Source organism: Mastacembelus armatus, chromosome 16 (genome assembly GCF_900324485.2).
Source record: "Mastacembelus armatus chromosome 16, fMasArm1.2, whole genome shotgun sequence".
NCBI lineage: Eukaryota > Metazoa > Chordata > Actinopteri > Synbranchiformes > Mastacembelidae > Mastacembelus > Mastacembelus armatus.
In genome coordinates, this window is record NC_046648.1 from 4,438,368 (window position 1) to 4,455,434 (window position 17,067).

Genomic DNA, 17,067 nt, shown 5'->3' on the forward strand with positions numbered 1-17,067 from the left:
AGAAATTAAATGAGTCTTATTGTTTGGTATTGACTGAGATTCCTGTAAATATCATCACAAATATTCTTTCAGTAAGAACCTCTTTATTGATATGGTGTGCTTTTCATGCCATCACCATTACTGCTTACTCTGAGGGATTAACTCAGTCCCCAGATGCTTTTAAAATTACTATATGCTCCAATTGTAATTAAACATTTATTTAAGCTCTGGGGCTGAGTCGATTGATACTGGCCATTGTAATGCACTTAATAGCCATATGCTGTAGAACCACAGGAATATCTTATTATCCTAGATGTACATTTGCATTTCTGTACTTTTTATACATCTTGAACATACAGTAGTAGAGAGCGCTGCTCTCCCTCAGTATACAGTACTGGTGTGTATTTGTGTAGCATAACATTTACATGGTATTGTTACACAAATCAGTTTCTAAGGGTCATAAATATGTCCAGATTTGCACTTTCCTACTTTGTCCACTTGAGGGCACATATAAACATGTTGCCAGAAGAGAAATCCTTACATTTTTCTTCAGCTGACAGCTGCACTACTCTCTTTGGTCCCACATTCCAGTATTTTGGGATGTGGGTCAACTGACAGCAACAGAAATACATTATATACATTAGATATATACATTACCTGATCTTTGAACAAATATTTCTTTGGGTCAAATATACTGACATGTCACAAGACACTGGACTTCACTGTCCAAGGCAGATTATGGTTCCTTTGCTTTGCAAAGATCAATTATACATTCAGTGTTTGTGCACAGATGTATAGCCCTGCCCTTTGCACCAATGCACTCTGATATTTCACTCGCTCTCTCTATTTCTATTTCAAATATATCAGTATGGTAGGCCTACTGGATTTAGTACATTTTAGCTACTACATTTAGTACAATTTAGTAAGTAAATAAAGTCAGGCATACAACAAATTAAATTTGCAAACAGAATCATGTTTTGTACTAACATGACTGTACTAATTTCCTATCAGTCGAATACTGATATATAATGTACATATCAGTATTGTTGTAATCTTTTCTAGCATGCATGTTTTATGAGCTCATTGTAATTTTACACCTCTAACATCACGAGACAGTCGTAACCCAATGCTGTATGAGACTGTTGATTCAGTTACCACACCCAAGCTCTTCTCCTTTTCCCTCTTCTCTTCCACCCAAAAGTGAGACCACTCATTGTGAAATTTGGAGCTAGAATATCTGCAAGTTGAAAGAAAGAAAGAAACCTGGGCCACCAAACACTATTAGCTTGATTAAAACAGTCGCAATTAGCATGCTTACTTTTCCTCTAAAAGATGATTAAGTAGCATTTACATCCAAATGTGCTATATGATACAATGACAGAGTAGACTAAAGCAGCACTAATTGCTGTTTTCATACAGTGAGGTATGAAAGCAGCTTGTTTTTAGTAAAAATTAAAAAAAGAAAGCCATAAAAACCCACTGTCTGCTGCAGCATTTAGCTGCTAAAGAGTCAAGTATTTCCCCCTAAGGGGTTTGTGAAGAGCAAAACAGATGTTTAAAGGGGAGGGAATATTGGACTTGCTTTAAATCAGTGGTCTACCAAATGAATGGTAACGCATCTGTTTTATCATATGAGCTACTGATTGCTATAGTTCAATATATCAACTGAAAAGGTGAAACTGCCCTCAAAGACAAAGATTGATTAAATCCTTAATCAATATGTACTGATTTCTGTTTGGGAAAACAAAACAATAACTTGACGTGACATACAGTAGGAAGTGTCTGATTGGAGATAACAGATACTGCGGTTACAGTGGAGTCCAAAAATATTTTAGCAGTCTAATTTTATTTTCTAGGTTTAAAAGAACCTGCACACACCCCGTATTTAAGCAACCTGAGGCATGTCCCTGTCCATATTGGACACAAAAAGTCCTGACATATTCCTATCAGGTGCTGAAAGGTCCCAATGAGCCCAGATGATGCATAAAGAAATAATGGAGTCCCAGTGTCATAGCCCAGTCCAACACATGATGTCAGCTCCATTGCTTACTGTGCACTAGGCTTAGCTGCCTTCAGACATGTACTTTTAGAGATTATGTACTTGCCACAGGAAATTTTTCACTACGGAGACATCAGATGGGAAAACATTACAATCTAGCAGCTATCAGCTCATAACTGCACTACAAAGGCTAATGCTTTGTGTTGGAATGTCCATAGATTGCTATTAAAACTAATTTTTAGAATTCTATTAGGATAAGTGTTTCCTTGTGGATAACTCAATAACGCCTTGATGAGTGTCATTTCACAGCTTTAGTATGCAACAGACATGGGGTTATGTTACGTGTCTTTTGGGGATGTCTCTCTGTCATATATAATAAGTGGCAGAGGACTACTTCCGATACTATGCAGAGGTTATGTCATTACCATAAAGATAGTTTTCTATAGTGGCTCCCTGCTCTATAGTGGAGTCCACCCTGCTCTTAACCCAGGATGAAGTGAATAAGGCTTATGACAGGGGTTCAGGGTGAAGTAGAATGGAGGGGGGCTGGTTTTAAAGTGCACCAGCCCATGCATTAGAAACCCACACTTTACAGACTTGATGGATCTTTTTTTTTTATCAATTTGACACAGCAGAATGCAGCAACAAGAATGTATGTACCTAAGAGTGACGTACATATGGATTCATTAATGTACAGTCTAGGTTCACCCTTCAAAGACTGATACTGTCATTGGTCAGACATAACATTGCAATATGTTTGGTAACAGATAATCAATTAAAGTTAATACATTCCAATTGTATGGCAACAAAATTGGGACCAATTTTTATATTTCTAATTTAATTGCACTGCATGTATAATCTGGGTGTGGGGGTTGGGGGTGCAAACAAGAAATATAGAGTCCAGGGATGTAGCAAATGTTAAAGTATGTAAAAATGTGTGAAAACAAACAAGAATAAAGCAAGACATCAAACCCCATTATCAACCATGGCCCTGAACTATTTAAATAGCAACACCATGGGTTTTTCTGTGCATTTCAAACAGCTCTGTCCTCTAATTGAGCTGGCCACACACTGCCACAACATTTCCTCCCTGGGTTGTGGCAGAGTCATCAGGGTGTGTAGTGCATTTTGAAAGCACCTACTCAGACCCACAATTAGTGAGAACAATGACAATTGTAAAGCTTTCCAAAGATGTAGAAGGTAATGCTGTGAGGCTGAGGGAACTTTGACTTGGTTGTTAAGAAGCGTACCAATCTTAAACAGACAATGAAATGTGAAATATTGTAGGTGTATTGCAGCATTTTCTTACAGTAAGACAAAAATATTATATAATGCTTTGATAAAGATAATGATGATAAATGATAAAAGAAGGGCATATTATCCATTGGCTGGGGGCATACTGACAGGTCTCAGCCTAACCTAAGCCTGACTTCTATCTATGAAATGTGATCTAATTACCGAAACTGGAATTAAAGCGATACTACCAACATTTTATTATAGGACCACCAGACAGCTGTATGGGACTGCTGATTGAGTTACCACACCCAAGCTCTTCTCCTTTTCCCTCTTCTCTTCCACCCAAAAGTGAGACCAGTCATTGTGAAATTTGGAGCTAGAATATCTGCAAGTTGAAAGAAATAACATAAACACTATTATTTGTAGATCTTTGTATATTAATAGGAAAAGAGTTATTCTGGCTGGCCAGGCTACCAGCAGATCCCCATGAGCCTAAATAAGAATAAGCAGGTATAGATAAAGGGCGCATGGACAACATCCATTGTAAAACTGACTGACACTGGCAACGGGACTGCAAGTTGTGCTGCTTTAGTCTAGTAAAACAAGGGTTATGTTTAGGGAAAGATTGCAGTTTAGTTAACAAAGCTAGTGGTTTTGGTTAAATATTGAAAAACAGAACATGTTGAGTAAATGTCTGTTATGCTTCATATATAGTATAGTAATAATAAGCACATTGAACAGATGCACATTTTGTAAGACATATTCATACTTTTTGTTTTTTTTTTTTGTTTTAGTGGTGAATCCATGAGCATAAAGAAGCTGACAGCTACTTCTGTGTTATAACCCTGGTCATAAGGGTTATGTTTGCTCTGCCTTGACCTCTCTTCTGTGTCTGTATATGTGAGCACGAATGCCTGTCTTAACCAAATCCCAGGTGTGTGTTTGTTTTTCAGGTGCTGATTGGTAACTGTTGCAAAACTGGGATGTTAGAAGTCAACTCCTGCTGTCCAACTAAGAGAGGCCAGCATGTGTGGACTCCAGTGTCAGCGCTGCATCTGTAAATAGTTATTGGTGTTACCACTGCTATTTCAACAGTACCCAGAGATGTAAGCAATACTGCTTGTAAAAAAGTGTAAAAATAAAGTGTTAGGAAGAAAATGCAGTGAGCAGCTTTTGTTAGACTTTAAGGATACATTCAACAGACTGGAGAACTCCAACTTGTTCGAAATGACACTTTACAACTGTCCTGCATCAGTGTTACAAGAATCAAGCAACACTGAAAAGAACACACCTCAATATCTAACAGGCTAACAGAAGTCCTGCAGCAATAAAGTGAGGGATATGTATGTAATCTTTATCCAGGAGGCTTGAAAGACATAAGTTAAATAAAAGCTCTCTGCCCTTCTTGTATTTCATCTCTCAGTGAAAATCTAATTTTCAGTGTCCAGTTTTTCCGGTTCATTCAGACCAGTTGGTTTCAGTTCTCACTTTAGGCAGCTAAAAATACTTTACCATTCAATGCCCACTGAATTAGACATATAATTCACTTTCACTGGCCCTATCAGTGTCTTCTTTGTAGACAGCCCAGATACCAGAAGACCAGCCAAATGCTGAAAAGTTAAGGAATCTACCAGAGCAGACACTGATACGCTGCAATGACTTTACCGTTATAGTAAAAAACAAGAGAAGAGAGATTTCCCCTGTCAGGGCTTTTAGTGAAGCTGGGGATCATATCTGTTTATAGTCCACAGCTGCTGTGGTACTAGAATGTATTATCCCAAAAGCATGCAAAAATATGATCATGAGAAATGAATTACTGTATATCACATGATATGATGAAGCAGAGTGGAGACAATGTACATTTGCAAGAAAAAGTAATGGCTGTTTGTGGCTTCCTGGTTTTCCGTATAAATTGGTCATGAAATATGATCTGATCTCCACTAGAGTCATAAATATCAACAAACAATATTTCTAGGCTGATAAAAAAACATAGAGCACACCCATTAAACATATAATTATACATATGCTTCTGATGTCAATAAATGTCAGCTAGCAACCTTGGAGTGCAATCAATGAAAGAGAATGGAGGTGTGGTTTAGAACTACCTTGACCACCAAAAACACACAAGCAGCATCAGCTGATGTGAGGCATGCCTCAGAGATCTCAGAAGACCTACAGTCAAGAGTTGTTGAATTGCATGCAGCTGGAATAGGTTAGTCAAACCACAGTTAGACATACTGTCTGTTACTAAAAAACTGTTTTTACTTTTTCCACCATTACTTTGGATGTTTAATGGATGTGTTGAATACATTAGTGTTTGTGTTTTATCAGCTTAGAAATACTGTTTGCAAACAGTGCCATTACTTTTTCTTGCAACTACAAGCTGACATTTTGTCCTTCATATGGTGTTGATCTTCCTCTGCACTTGACTCCAGCTCAGCCCTCATATTAAAGCTGTTACATCCAGCCAGCCTAAAACTCTGTGGGATAGGTTTCTAATCAAAAATGATGCTGATGCAGAGTTCATCATCCAGCTATTGACTGCTCTCTTCCTGAAACCTTCCCTTCCACCTTCTCACTAGAACGTAATGGCCTGTGTTAAAGATCCTATGTGAAACCGCCATTTTCCTCTTATAATATATAGTAACAGATATATGATATATATATATAATATAATTATTTAAGCATAACTATAACTCTACTCTACCACCAACTTTGTTATGGTAATCTTGGCCAGAGAGACTTCAGTCAATGAACCTAACTTAGTCTAACTCAGTCTAGATCCAGTCTGTACTTTTACATTTTTGGGGTGAGGCTACAAACTCCTTAAAAAAAACCCCTTAAACCCAGATTACCAATTAACACTAGACAACTCATGTATTGAGTGGAGATAAGGTGTTTTACTTAAAAAAAGGAAAAACAGTAAAAAAAAAAAAAAAAAAAAAGATTAAATGTTAATACAGTAATAGGTAATCTGTTGTTCCTTACCTCATATCCAGTGTGTAACTGTTCTAATCAAAAACGCCTTGGGTTCTGAAGAATGGGGCTCAGTGAAAATACAAATCAGGAAACCTCAAAAAGCATAAATTGCTTTCCCCAGAGACCGTAGTCTTAGCTGCTTTTGTGGAGGTGGAATTTTTGATTTACAGTAATTTAGTGGGCCCAGGTCGATTAGTGTTATCCTAATTAGCCAAAATATGTGATTGTATACTAATTTGACTTTAAGTAATGCTTAATGAGTTTGATTTTTTAAAAATAGACATCCTACTATAGATCACTCTTGCTCACAAGCTAAACCAAATGGAGCTGCAGATGGTATTATCAGTTTGTGTCACATAAGAGTCTACAAAACAACTGTGATAGTAGTAAATTGAAAAATATATTTCTGCATATACTCATTCAATGATAGACATTTCTCACACATATATTTCCTTACTTAGTATTTCAAAGTCTATTTTCTAGCTAACCCCCACCTCCTCTTACTGATATTTCCTGAGGGTTGCTCCATGAGTTCTGTTCTTTCTGTTGAGCTTGTGATTCCTTTTCTTCCTTAGTGGTCTTTCATCTGCACTGGTCCTGGCTTGGTACTTTATTTCAGGAGGGGAGGGTTTTTTACAGGAATTTTCTGAATGATGATGTAGACGTAGACTGGGGACATGAAATATGTAGCAAGAAAACAAGGTTTAAGGTACACAGACAGGTAAGAGGTACACTATTAATCACTGACATGGGTAACCACAGTAACAACAATAACAACACAGGCAAAGTGCAAGAGACAAATTGATGGGTGAGCATAGCACATTATGATTGGCTAAACGATTTAAAAAATGAATGTATTTATTAACAAAAGAATGAATTAATGAATAAAAGTGTTTTGGTATAAAAATGTTCAGGAGTATTCAAATATTTGGTCTGAAATGTTGTGGTCATTGATTTACACTGTAGAGACTGATGCAATCTGAACATTTTCCACTCCATTAATATGTCACATCCCACATATATGCAGGAACTCATGTTTCCAGACACATGAACAAAAAAAAACCTTTGCTTTCAGCTCCCTCCTCTGAAAGCAAAGCAAACATACTGGATAAGAAAACTATTTTCCAACTGTACACATATTACTTGGATAATGGATCATAGTTTTCACTGTAATAATTTGAACATATGTTTGAAGTGTAGCTTGCTGATACCAACACATCTTTCACTGCTACAGTACTCAATCATGTGCTTTTCACTGTCCATTGTCCGTAAATTCAAGCCTATCAAATAAAAGCTGACTTTGTGATAACCCATGCAGCAGATACTCAGCCAAACTGCACTTTATCTTATTGATTACATCAATTAACTTTACAACAGTGCCCCCTCTTGCTTCTCACATTATTTTATGCACACTCACAAATACTTGTACTGTAAATGTGTGTAGGCATTACACAAAGACAATGAACAAGTAACAGCCCTGAGTGCATCATAACTGACTGTTTCCTGGCTGCTCTTTAGCACTGGTGTTGTGGGAGTGATGAAAACTGGAGTTTGAACACATTGCTCCTCCCATGCTCCCTCTCACTCTCTGTTTTCTTGGGGTTACCACTCCTGTTCCTGTGGGCCAATCATTCATCATATTTCTCCCACCCACAGCACACTCCCTTGTTCCTGTTCTGTCCCTTCTCTTCCTTCCTTTGCTACTCTCCTGCTTTTTCATCCCTTCTCCAGCGCAATCCCACTCTCAGCTAGGATCTAAAAACCAGCTCTTCAAGGTAGGAACCAAACACATTTCCTCTTTCTCACATGCATTTATTTTATCTTAAAAAAAGATAATTTGCTGTAAATTAAAAAAAAAAGACAACAAAAAATTATGCTCAAAGGCTAATTCACACAGGTTAACTTTGTTTCATTGTGTGTGTTGCATAATACACTTTGAGCTGCAGGGGTGTGTTAGCCTTCATTCACATTTGGCTTACTTTCATGAAGACCAGTCCCCACAGGCAGAGGCAGTAACATACAAATATGCAGAAGTTATCTGACTCACAGCTACACGTCTGTCAGAGATATATTGTGATGGTTGGTGTTATCAGTGTGGAACTTAAAAGGAAACGTATGGTTGCCCCATAACTTGAAATGAAGCTTTTGTTTACATTGTGCACAAATGTAGATTAAGAGAAGGTTATTCTAAATGAGGATAGAAACCAAAAAGCAGTGTGGTTTATATTGTTTTTGGTGTGCAGTTTTAGACCAGTACACCAGTGTTATCCTATACGCTGCAAGCTGCATCATGTAAATTTGCAACTGCTTGCATTGTAAAAAGTGTAAATGAATAATGCAACAGGATAGACTCTCATCATTCTATAGTTAGGGCATTTTAATTCAGGCGCATAGATATATAGTTTTATTATTTTTAGTTTTAGATATTTTGTTGCTGCCCTGTGATGGACTGGTGACCCTAAATAGGAATAAGTGGGTATACAGTAGATAATGGATGGATGGATAGATGAGTTAACATTTTGTTGCTTTCCTGTAATTGTATTCACACCATAAGCACACTGTAACTCATTTAATAGCACTAAATGTTTGTGACAAACCAGACTGCAATGTTTTACATGTACTTAAAAAACGTAGTGATAGCTGTACAAAGTTCAAAATGACAGTAAATAACATAATAAATCAAAGCAAAACCAGATTACCCACATTTAATTAGTTTACTTGCTTTTACTGTGTCCTCACATTTCACCAATTTACAGCCAGCCAATCTGTAGTGCAAGTCAAATTAAAACTTAAACTGCGCACTGTGGAGTCTATTGAACTAAAACAATACAAACAATATTTGAGGGAAATTACTGATAAAAAACATAATAAAGATATAAAAAAAAAAAAACAAGCCAAAAAATATGATGGTGTCTAACCTGCAGCTGCTCTATATAAACTGAATTTGCAGGAGACAAATTTGTAGTACAGCATGATGTGACATTCTTTGTAATATTCACTATTTTCAGCCATAGTACTACTGTAAACAGTGACCTTGCTAGGTTAATTATAGTTTTCAATACAGATAAAGAACAAAAAATTAGTAAGTAAAAGTATATATGTGTGTTCAGGGACAAAAAGCTGTGTTTTGTGTTACAGACTAGGTTATATTTTGTGTTTAAACCTTAATTACAGCTATTTTCTGCTTCTGTAGGATTGGATGAGAAATAGATGCAAGAGGCAAGAAGAATAAGAGGCAATATTTGTGTATGAGAACTCTTTCTGTTATCCTACTGTATGCGTACAATTTCCTCATCAAAGCACATATGATGGATTTGGCACAAAACTCAAACTCAAAGCAGTTTCTGGCATGTCATGTTTAAAATTAGATCAAAGGTTTACTTTGAGCATTTTTCCATGGCCTACAATTTTGTTGTTCGTTCTAGATGTTATTATTCTCTTATGGAGAATCTCCGCAAATATACTTAATGTCTGGCTTTGTCTCCATGCCTATTATAAGTTAAATACAGAACAAATCTAAATAACTTCAATGACCGCTTTCTCTGTCCTCCTACAGATCAAAATTGGTCCTGATTAATGTGATTTATATGATTAAAATATCGTACTGTAGTTATTGCAGCCCATGATGAAAGATAGTAGTCAGTCATCTTTTCTCTAATTTTATTTCAGTGTATGTGTTTGTTAAACATGATGCTATTGCTCCGTCCTCTATCTATTAATGTTGCCAGCATCTTCTCCGAGGACAGACTAAATAAAGTTGCTATCAAACGTTTCCTTGTTTTTTACCCTTTTTGTTCTTGCCAACAGAAAATGGTTTCCAAGAGAAAAGTGGGCTATAAGTGTCGCATAACAGGAATAGTTCTTCTCCTATTGGCCAGTATTGCTGCCCTTGTTGCTGTTGCCGTGATCCAGGACACGTGGAGATTTAAAAAGTACAGCTCAGAGGTGAACATACACACACATGTCCAAGTGTCCACAGATGCACCCACATTCTCAGAGGTCTTACCCTTTAGCTGAAGGACTTTAGATCTTCATTTGTAAATGTGGTGCAAGACATTATCCAGATGTTGGGGTCAGTGTCTTGCAAAGACGATAACTCATCAGTCAGTGTGGCGATGGATGCTGGTCTTAATGGAATGTATGTTTTTTTTAAAAGGTGTGCCTGAGGGGTGGTGGTGTGGGGGTCGTAACAATCTTTTTGCATTTTAAAACAGTGTTTATAGCCTCAGCTCTTTGTCTGTGTAACAGCATCATTTAGAGCCTTTCAAGGTCAGAAAGCCAATCAAATAGACTGACCACCAAACAACATGACGTTGTAACATGATTTTTTTCTGTTTGTGTCTTCAGTATGGCATAGTGATAGACTCGGGTTCATCCCGTTCAAACGTGCATTTGTATGAGTGGCCAGGGGAGAAGGAGAATGAAACAGGAGTAGTGACTGAAATACTGAACTGCAGAGTTGCTGGTGAGTCACTGAATCTACAATGAGAAGAGACATTGCGGTTAGTGTTTAGTTTAAACAAAATGCAAAAAAAAAAAGTTAAATTAAAACTTTGGAGTAAATTGAGGTAAAATATGTAATGAAGAGAAGAATGAAAGAGACATACTCAGTTTGAGACATACTCCATCAGTCTTTGTTCATCTTAAGTTAAAAATGTTGGAAATGCATTTACTCTGCATTGTATTTCATGTGTTAGTGCCTGTACTGTAGAATATGATTTTAGCTTGGCTTTGTGCCCACAGGTGATGGTATCTCAGAGATGAAAGTTGACGCGCAGAAAGATGCTGAATCATGGAAAGCATTCAAAGTCTGCATGGACAAAATCATCCATGCCATTCCAGCTGAAAAACACAATTCCACGCCTCTTTTTCTGGGAGCTACAGCTGGAATGAGACTACTACAGTGAGAAAGCATCAAATAAATTGTAGTTTCAGATTATTCTTTCACCATTACCTTTAATCTATTGGGCTATGACAAAGAAGACTGACAAGATAAGGCATTAATTACTGAATGTTATAGTTACGGCTAGGATTGCTGTTAGGTCTGAAGTCCCTTGAACTGGCTGGTGTACAGACACGAGAGGAGTGTCCATCTGATTAGCTTACACTCAGCAAGAAAGAAAGTCTATTTTCTAAAAACTATTCCTTCTATTCCTTTAATGACATTCATTTCATTTTTGACTGCTACTGGCAGTAATATCTGTAATTCTGTTTCTTTTCCTGCTTTGCTATAAGTGAGAAGGATGAAAAGAGGTCCAATGAAATCCTGACAAGTCTCAGAGAATACCTGAGCTCTTTGCCCTTCTCCTTCCAAAATGCCACCATTATTTCTGGTCAAGAAGAAGGGCTGTATGGGTGGATCACCGTTAACTACCTCATGGGAAACTTTATAGAGGTAAGTCATTGTCAGCATTCTATTAGGGCTATGTTGATCAAAGTGTACTTCTCCCTTTTAATATTAAATAACCTATAGAAAGAAAAGAAAGAAAAACATATATGCTGTTAACCAACGGGGCCGCTCACATTTCTATATGCAGAAAAACCTCTGGAACACCTATGTACGCCCAGACGGGGCAAAGACAGTGGGATCCATGGACCTTGGTGGAGCATCAACCCAGATTGCCTTTGCAGTCCAGCAAGATCTTAAGGGTCCTGACTACATACATGTCAAACTGTATGGGTACCCTTACAATGTATACACACACAGTTTCCTCTGCTATGGTAAGAATGAGGCAGAGAAGAGAGTTCTGGACAAAGTGGTACAGGTACACAGCTTTTCTTTTCATCTTTTGTATGGCTCTGTATGGACCAATTTGTGTCAATCATTAAAGTTCATATCTCTCAGCTACTGCAAAGTTATTGGTGGTGGTTTTTCTGGGCTCACTCAGCCTGTACTGTATGTTTCTATGTTCCCATTTATGTGCATGTAGCAGTGGGAATGTGTGCATTTTTGCATACATAGGCAAGCCAAAATCCATTAATGCAGAGTTAAGAATTGATTAGTGAACAGTGCTGTTCCAGAGCTACAAACAGGCAAAGAGAGACCAGTCAAGGATGCATTATATCATTAAGAATATTGATTGGACCGTGAACGTCATCATGCTAGATTGCAAGAAATGCATTTTTTCTGGTAGCTTATAACTTCGTAAAACGAATAGTGAGGAGAACATGCCATACTGTGAGACTACGTAATGGATATACATTTCCATGAATGTTCTGGTGTAAACTGTAAAGGTGTTAATTACACTAGGGCCTGTATATGGCAAGGTGTAATTAAAGTAAATAAGGAGTTATTTATATAAATAGATGGTGTTTCTATAAATGGATACATAACACTCTCCAAACTCTTAACTCTAATTATCTCATGTCTCTTCCTGTTCCTTCTCTTTCTTATAATTTTATTTCCTCATTAATTCTTTTGACATTTTCTTCCTGCATTTAATGTTCCAGGAATCATCTGACCCATCCTACATTATAAACCCCTGCTACCCTGAAGGGTTTAATATCACTATGAACGCCTCATCCATCTATGACACAGAGTGCACAAAGAAACACAGAAACTACAACCCAGGTCAACAGCTCTTCATGGTGGGAGCTGGTGACTCAGAGAAGTGCAGGAGTATAGTGCAGTCTATATTTGATTTCAAGACTTGTTCAGCATCGCAATGTTCCTTCAATGGGGTTGAGCAGCCGCCAGTCAGTGGAGATTTTATGGTAACACACGGTGCAAATCTAACACATGCAAGGAGCCACATGATGATGCCAAATAACTTACTACTTTCTACTTTTCCTGCCAGGCATATGCTGGATTTTATTATACAGCTAAGATTCTACTGCTGAATGGCACATCAGATCTCGATCAGTTCAACTCCTCAATTAGGAAGTTCTGCCACACACCCTGGACAGTGGTAAGTTCTTCAAATTAGTATACAGCTGTAGCAAAGGAAGGAAAGCAATAAGAGAGTAAATCAAGAGGAGGTGAATGGTGGATAAGGTGAATGGAAATAAAAGACAGAGGAAAAGGAAACAACAAGGACAAAAAAATGCACAGATGCACAAACAGAGATAAGTGGCAGAGGTGCACTGCAATGGTGTTATTCCGTGTAAACGAGCTCAGTCATGGTTAACTAACACAAGTGGCAACACAATGGAACCTATGAAATAATCTGACAATGCAGCTACTCAATTCTCACACCAACAACTATTAACTAGCACAATAACTAGCACTACTGTGCACCTCAGCCACAGTAAATATCAAGGCGGACTGCACAGATTAATCCATAACCGCGCTGTGTGTAACACAGAGGAGGATTTTATGGCATGGGAAGACTTGATTGAGAACACATCTGTTCTTGACAAGGGGGCGGGGATGTCACTTGGATCTCTGCAGTCATTGCACGATGTCAGACTGCTCCTGTAACCATAACTTAAGCTCACACGTACGCAACACGAAGCCCAGTTACTTTTTATTATATTAGCCAAGCTATTTAGAGATTTTAAACAAGCGAAAATGTTTATGTAATTTGTTTGTTTCTGTCATGCCCTGTGATGGACTGGGGACCTGTCCAGGGTGTACCCCTGCCTTTCACCCAAAGAGAGCTGGGACAGGCTCCAGCAGATCCCTGGGAGCCTAAATAGTCAATACGGGGTATAGATAATTGATGGATGGATGTTTCTGGCATGTCAGTAAATATTTCCCTATTGCAAAGCTCTTTTCAGTGACCTAAAGACTCAAGTTTCTTTGAGATAGTAAACTTAGCAAATTAGTTTTAATCATATATTGTTTTGTCTCTGTCTTGTTGTCAAAGTCCACCATCTTCATCTTAATTTAAACATTGATATTTTGAGTTCAGTTCTGTGTCTTTTTATTCCTAATCAGGTTTAACTCTAATCATTGTTTCTCTTTCTTTCAGATGAGACAAGAAAAGCACTGGGTGTCTGACAGATACCTTAGGACATACTGTTATGCAACTCACTATATCTTCACACTGCTGGTAGATGGATACAAGTTTGACAAAGAGACCTGGAAACAGATTAACTTCAAAAGAGAGGTTGGTTGGACAAAACACATCATTTTCAATATGGAAACACCAACACTGATTTCTGATTTACACAAATACAAAGCCAAGGCATATCTACTCTATTACATTATTTATTACATTTCTGTTTACACAGTATAGTTCTGTCACAAACTATTGCTCATTTTATTTTAAGACAAAGTAAGAACACAACAATCAGAATATAGCACATATGTCATGGTGTGATGAGAGCTGTGCTGAGCTGTCATCAGCTTCTCATGCACAACACTGCCATGTACCAGACCTTAACATATAAAAGTGTGAATGAGACCACCCAGTGGGATCCATTAAGGATGGATAGCTGACATACCAATCATTTGCACACAAATCATTTAGGGCAGAATGAAAGGCAGGCAATGTATCGCTCTGGGATGCCCTGAGGATACAGAGTGCCTTTCATAATGGAACTCCCTCAACAAGTGGGAATTCCTGGTCTGTGACATGTAGTTCATCACTCTTGAGTCATAAAGAAAGAAGTATCTTTTAAAAAGTGACACATTATAGGCACAGACTCCAAATTGCAATGGCTGTTACCCTTTAAACTTGATTGTAATAATGTTCCTCAACAGCTGGCGATGTTCCCAGTTTCCAATCTTAACAAAAGCGTTAGTGTGGGGCGTATTCCCTTTGGCGTATCTGGGAATCTGGCAGTTGTCCATTCAGATGAAATTACTAAACAGACAAACTTTCTATTTAGGCCTGCTCTCTGGCTAGTATTACTCATCTTTTGCCCTACGGCTGTAACTGTGTAACTTCATGACAGGACTGGTTGATATTTTCTAGGCATGCAAAGCATGACAACGCATGCATATATTAGCTGCATGTACTACCAAGTATACAGCATGTAAATTCAGTTACAATTTGTGACAATCTCCTCTCTTCTCTTCAGGTAAAGAAAACCAGCATAGGATGGAGTTTAGGCTACATGCTGAGTATGTCCAACATGATACCGTCTGAAGTGAAAGAAATCCCTCCCATGACAGACCCTGTCTTTGCCGGCCTTATCTTCCTGTTTTCAGCTCTAACCATTGTAACTGTTGTCTTAGTTTTCATCATACTCATTCGAACCTGTTACTGAGACTATAAGTTACAAGGAGGATGATCTGACACTGAAAGCCCTGAAGGCTGCTGTATTTCTGTAAGTAGTCAAAGTGCTACAGTAGCATATAAAAGACGCTTTTATATGCTCAAAGTTGAAATGATAACGTAAATGTTTCTTTTCAGCTCAAGACATTTCACAGTTTTTGACAACTGAAGAGCCTTTAGATGAAAACCTCTGTGTGAACTACCTTTATATGTGAGACTAATTTCATATAGACAGTAAAAATCTGTTTCAAAATGTATTATAAACACAGTTATTTTTACCTCAGGGAAATTCACATAACTCGATCTTTCTGTGTGTAGTCTGCATGTTCTCCCTGTGCTTGTGTGGGTTTTCTCCAGGTACTCTGGTTTCCTCCCACAGTCCAAAAACATGTATGTCAGGTTGATTGGTGACTCTAAATTGCCCATAGGAGTGAATGTGAGTGTGTGAGGTTGTTTGTCTCTATGTGGCCCTGTGATGGACTGGTGACCTGTCCAGGGTGTACCCCTGCCTTTCACCCAAAGAGAGCTGCGATAGGCTCCAGCAGATCCCTGGGACCCTGGTTAGGACTAAGTGGATATAGATGATGGATGGATGGATGGAAATTCACATATATCTTTCTTTACTTAGTTGAGTGTAGTCTTCTCTGAAGGGAAAAATGCTATTTTATGATTAAAAATGTAACAGTGGTTTCCTGAGTGGTGCACAGATATAGAGCATCCAGAAATGTCCATATCCTCACTATTGTCACACATTATGTATTCTCAAAATTTTCTAATCTTAATCTGAAATTCTGTTCGTACATTCACACTCATGTGCTCATGTACAAACATGGGCTCTTATGAAAAAGCACCATTCATTCACTTATGTTTTTCCTGTTTTGTATATTAAGCAATTGCACAGAATGCATCAGCTTTAAATACAAATCGATGTCAATTTGTCATATCGTTACTGAAGTGTTTAACATAACTACACAAAAATAGTCCACATTTACTGAATTAAAATCATACTAAATAATGTACTGAATGAAAAACCTCCCATATTGTGTGTGATTTTAAAAACTAAACACATTATGTTGTATAGTTCATTTGCAAACAATTAATAGATTTAAATACAAGAGAAAACTATTGTATTTAAATCCAAATACATCATATTTACAGTGCAGTATATACTAACCTTGTATTGTTCCATGGATAGGTATGGTTTCCTTCTGTACACAAAGCAGAAGTATTGTTGAATAAATATTAGACATGCATAATTGGTTAAATTAGTAAAATAGGGTCAAAGTGAAGTCACTGAAATAGAAACTGCAGCAGAAATAGAGTGTCACATATGCCCAGTGTCTAATATACACATATACATGGTATAGTTTATATATAGTATTAAAGATATCTAATTGGATCAATATGTCTTTGATGAGAGACTGAAACAACAGAAACCCTGAGATATATCTAGATGGGAAAGGTTTGGCTGAGAGGGACATGACTGTCTGAGCTGTGTATGACAAGTACATCCAAAACATTTAAAACAAAGCTATTCCCTCACCGAGATATCATCATCATTCTGACTGTAAACAGCATGAATATGAGCTTAACATTTGTTTCAGTGATTTTTTTTTTTGCACTGGACAGTATTATGCATGATTCTCATGTGATGCACGTACTGTACTAGGTCTGTTTTGATCATTCTCTCTATATATAATAAACTTATGT

General features: G+C 37.5%; 1 protein-coding gene across 2 annotated transcripts; it reads left to right on the forward strand.

The window, feature by feature from the left end:
- Positions 1 to 7,850: 7,850 nt before the first annotated feature.
- On the forward strand, positions 7,851 to 15,763 carry entpd3 (ectonucleoside triphosphate diphosphohydrolase 3). Of its 2 annotated transcripts, XR_003294904.1 has the most exons (11): positions 7,851 to 7,968; positions 10,001 to 10,138; positions 10,541 to 10,658; positions 10,937 to 11,096; positions 11,429 to 11,588; positions 11,731 to 11,958; positions 12,644 to 12,907; positions 12,991 to 13,101; positions 14,107 to 14,244; positions 15,161 to 15,409; positions 15,496 to 15,763. XR_003294904.1 is itself a non-coding variant. In XM_026294366.1 (10 exons), exons 2-10 carry the CDS (start codon positions 10,004 to 10,006, stop codon positions 15,347 to 15,349), a joined length of 1,503 nt encoding a protein of 500 aa, XP_026150151.1. In that variant the 5' UTR covers positions 7,851 to 7,968; positions 10,001 to 10,003; the 3' UTR covers positions 15,350 to 15,763. The 2 variants fall into 2 exon arrangements, 1 of the variants encoding a protein (XP_026150151.1); XM_026294366.1 differs by having other exon boundaries at positions 15,161 to 15,763.
- The last annotated feature ends 1,304 nt before the right edge of the window (positions 15,764 to 17,067 follow it).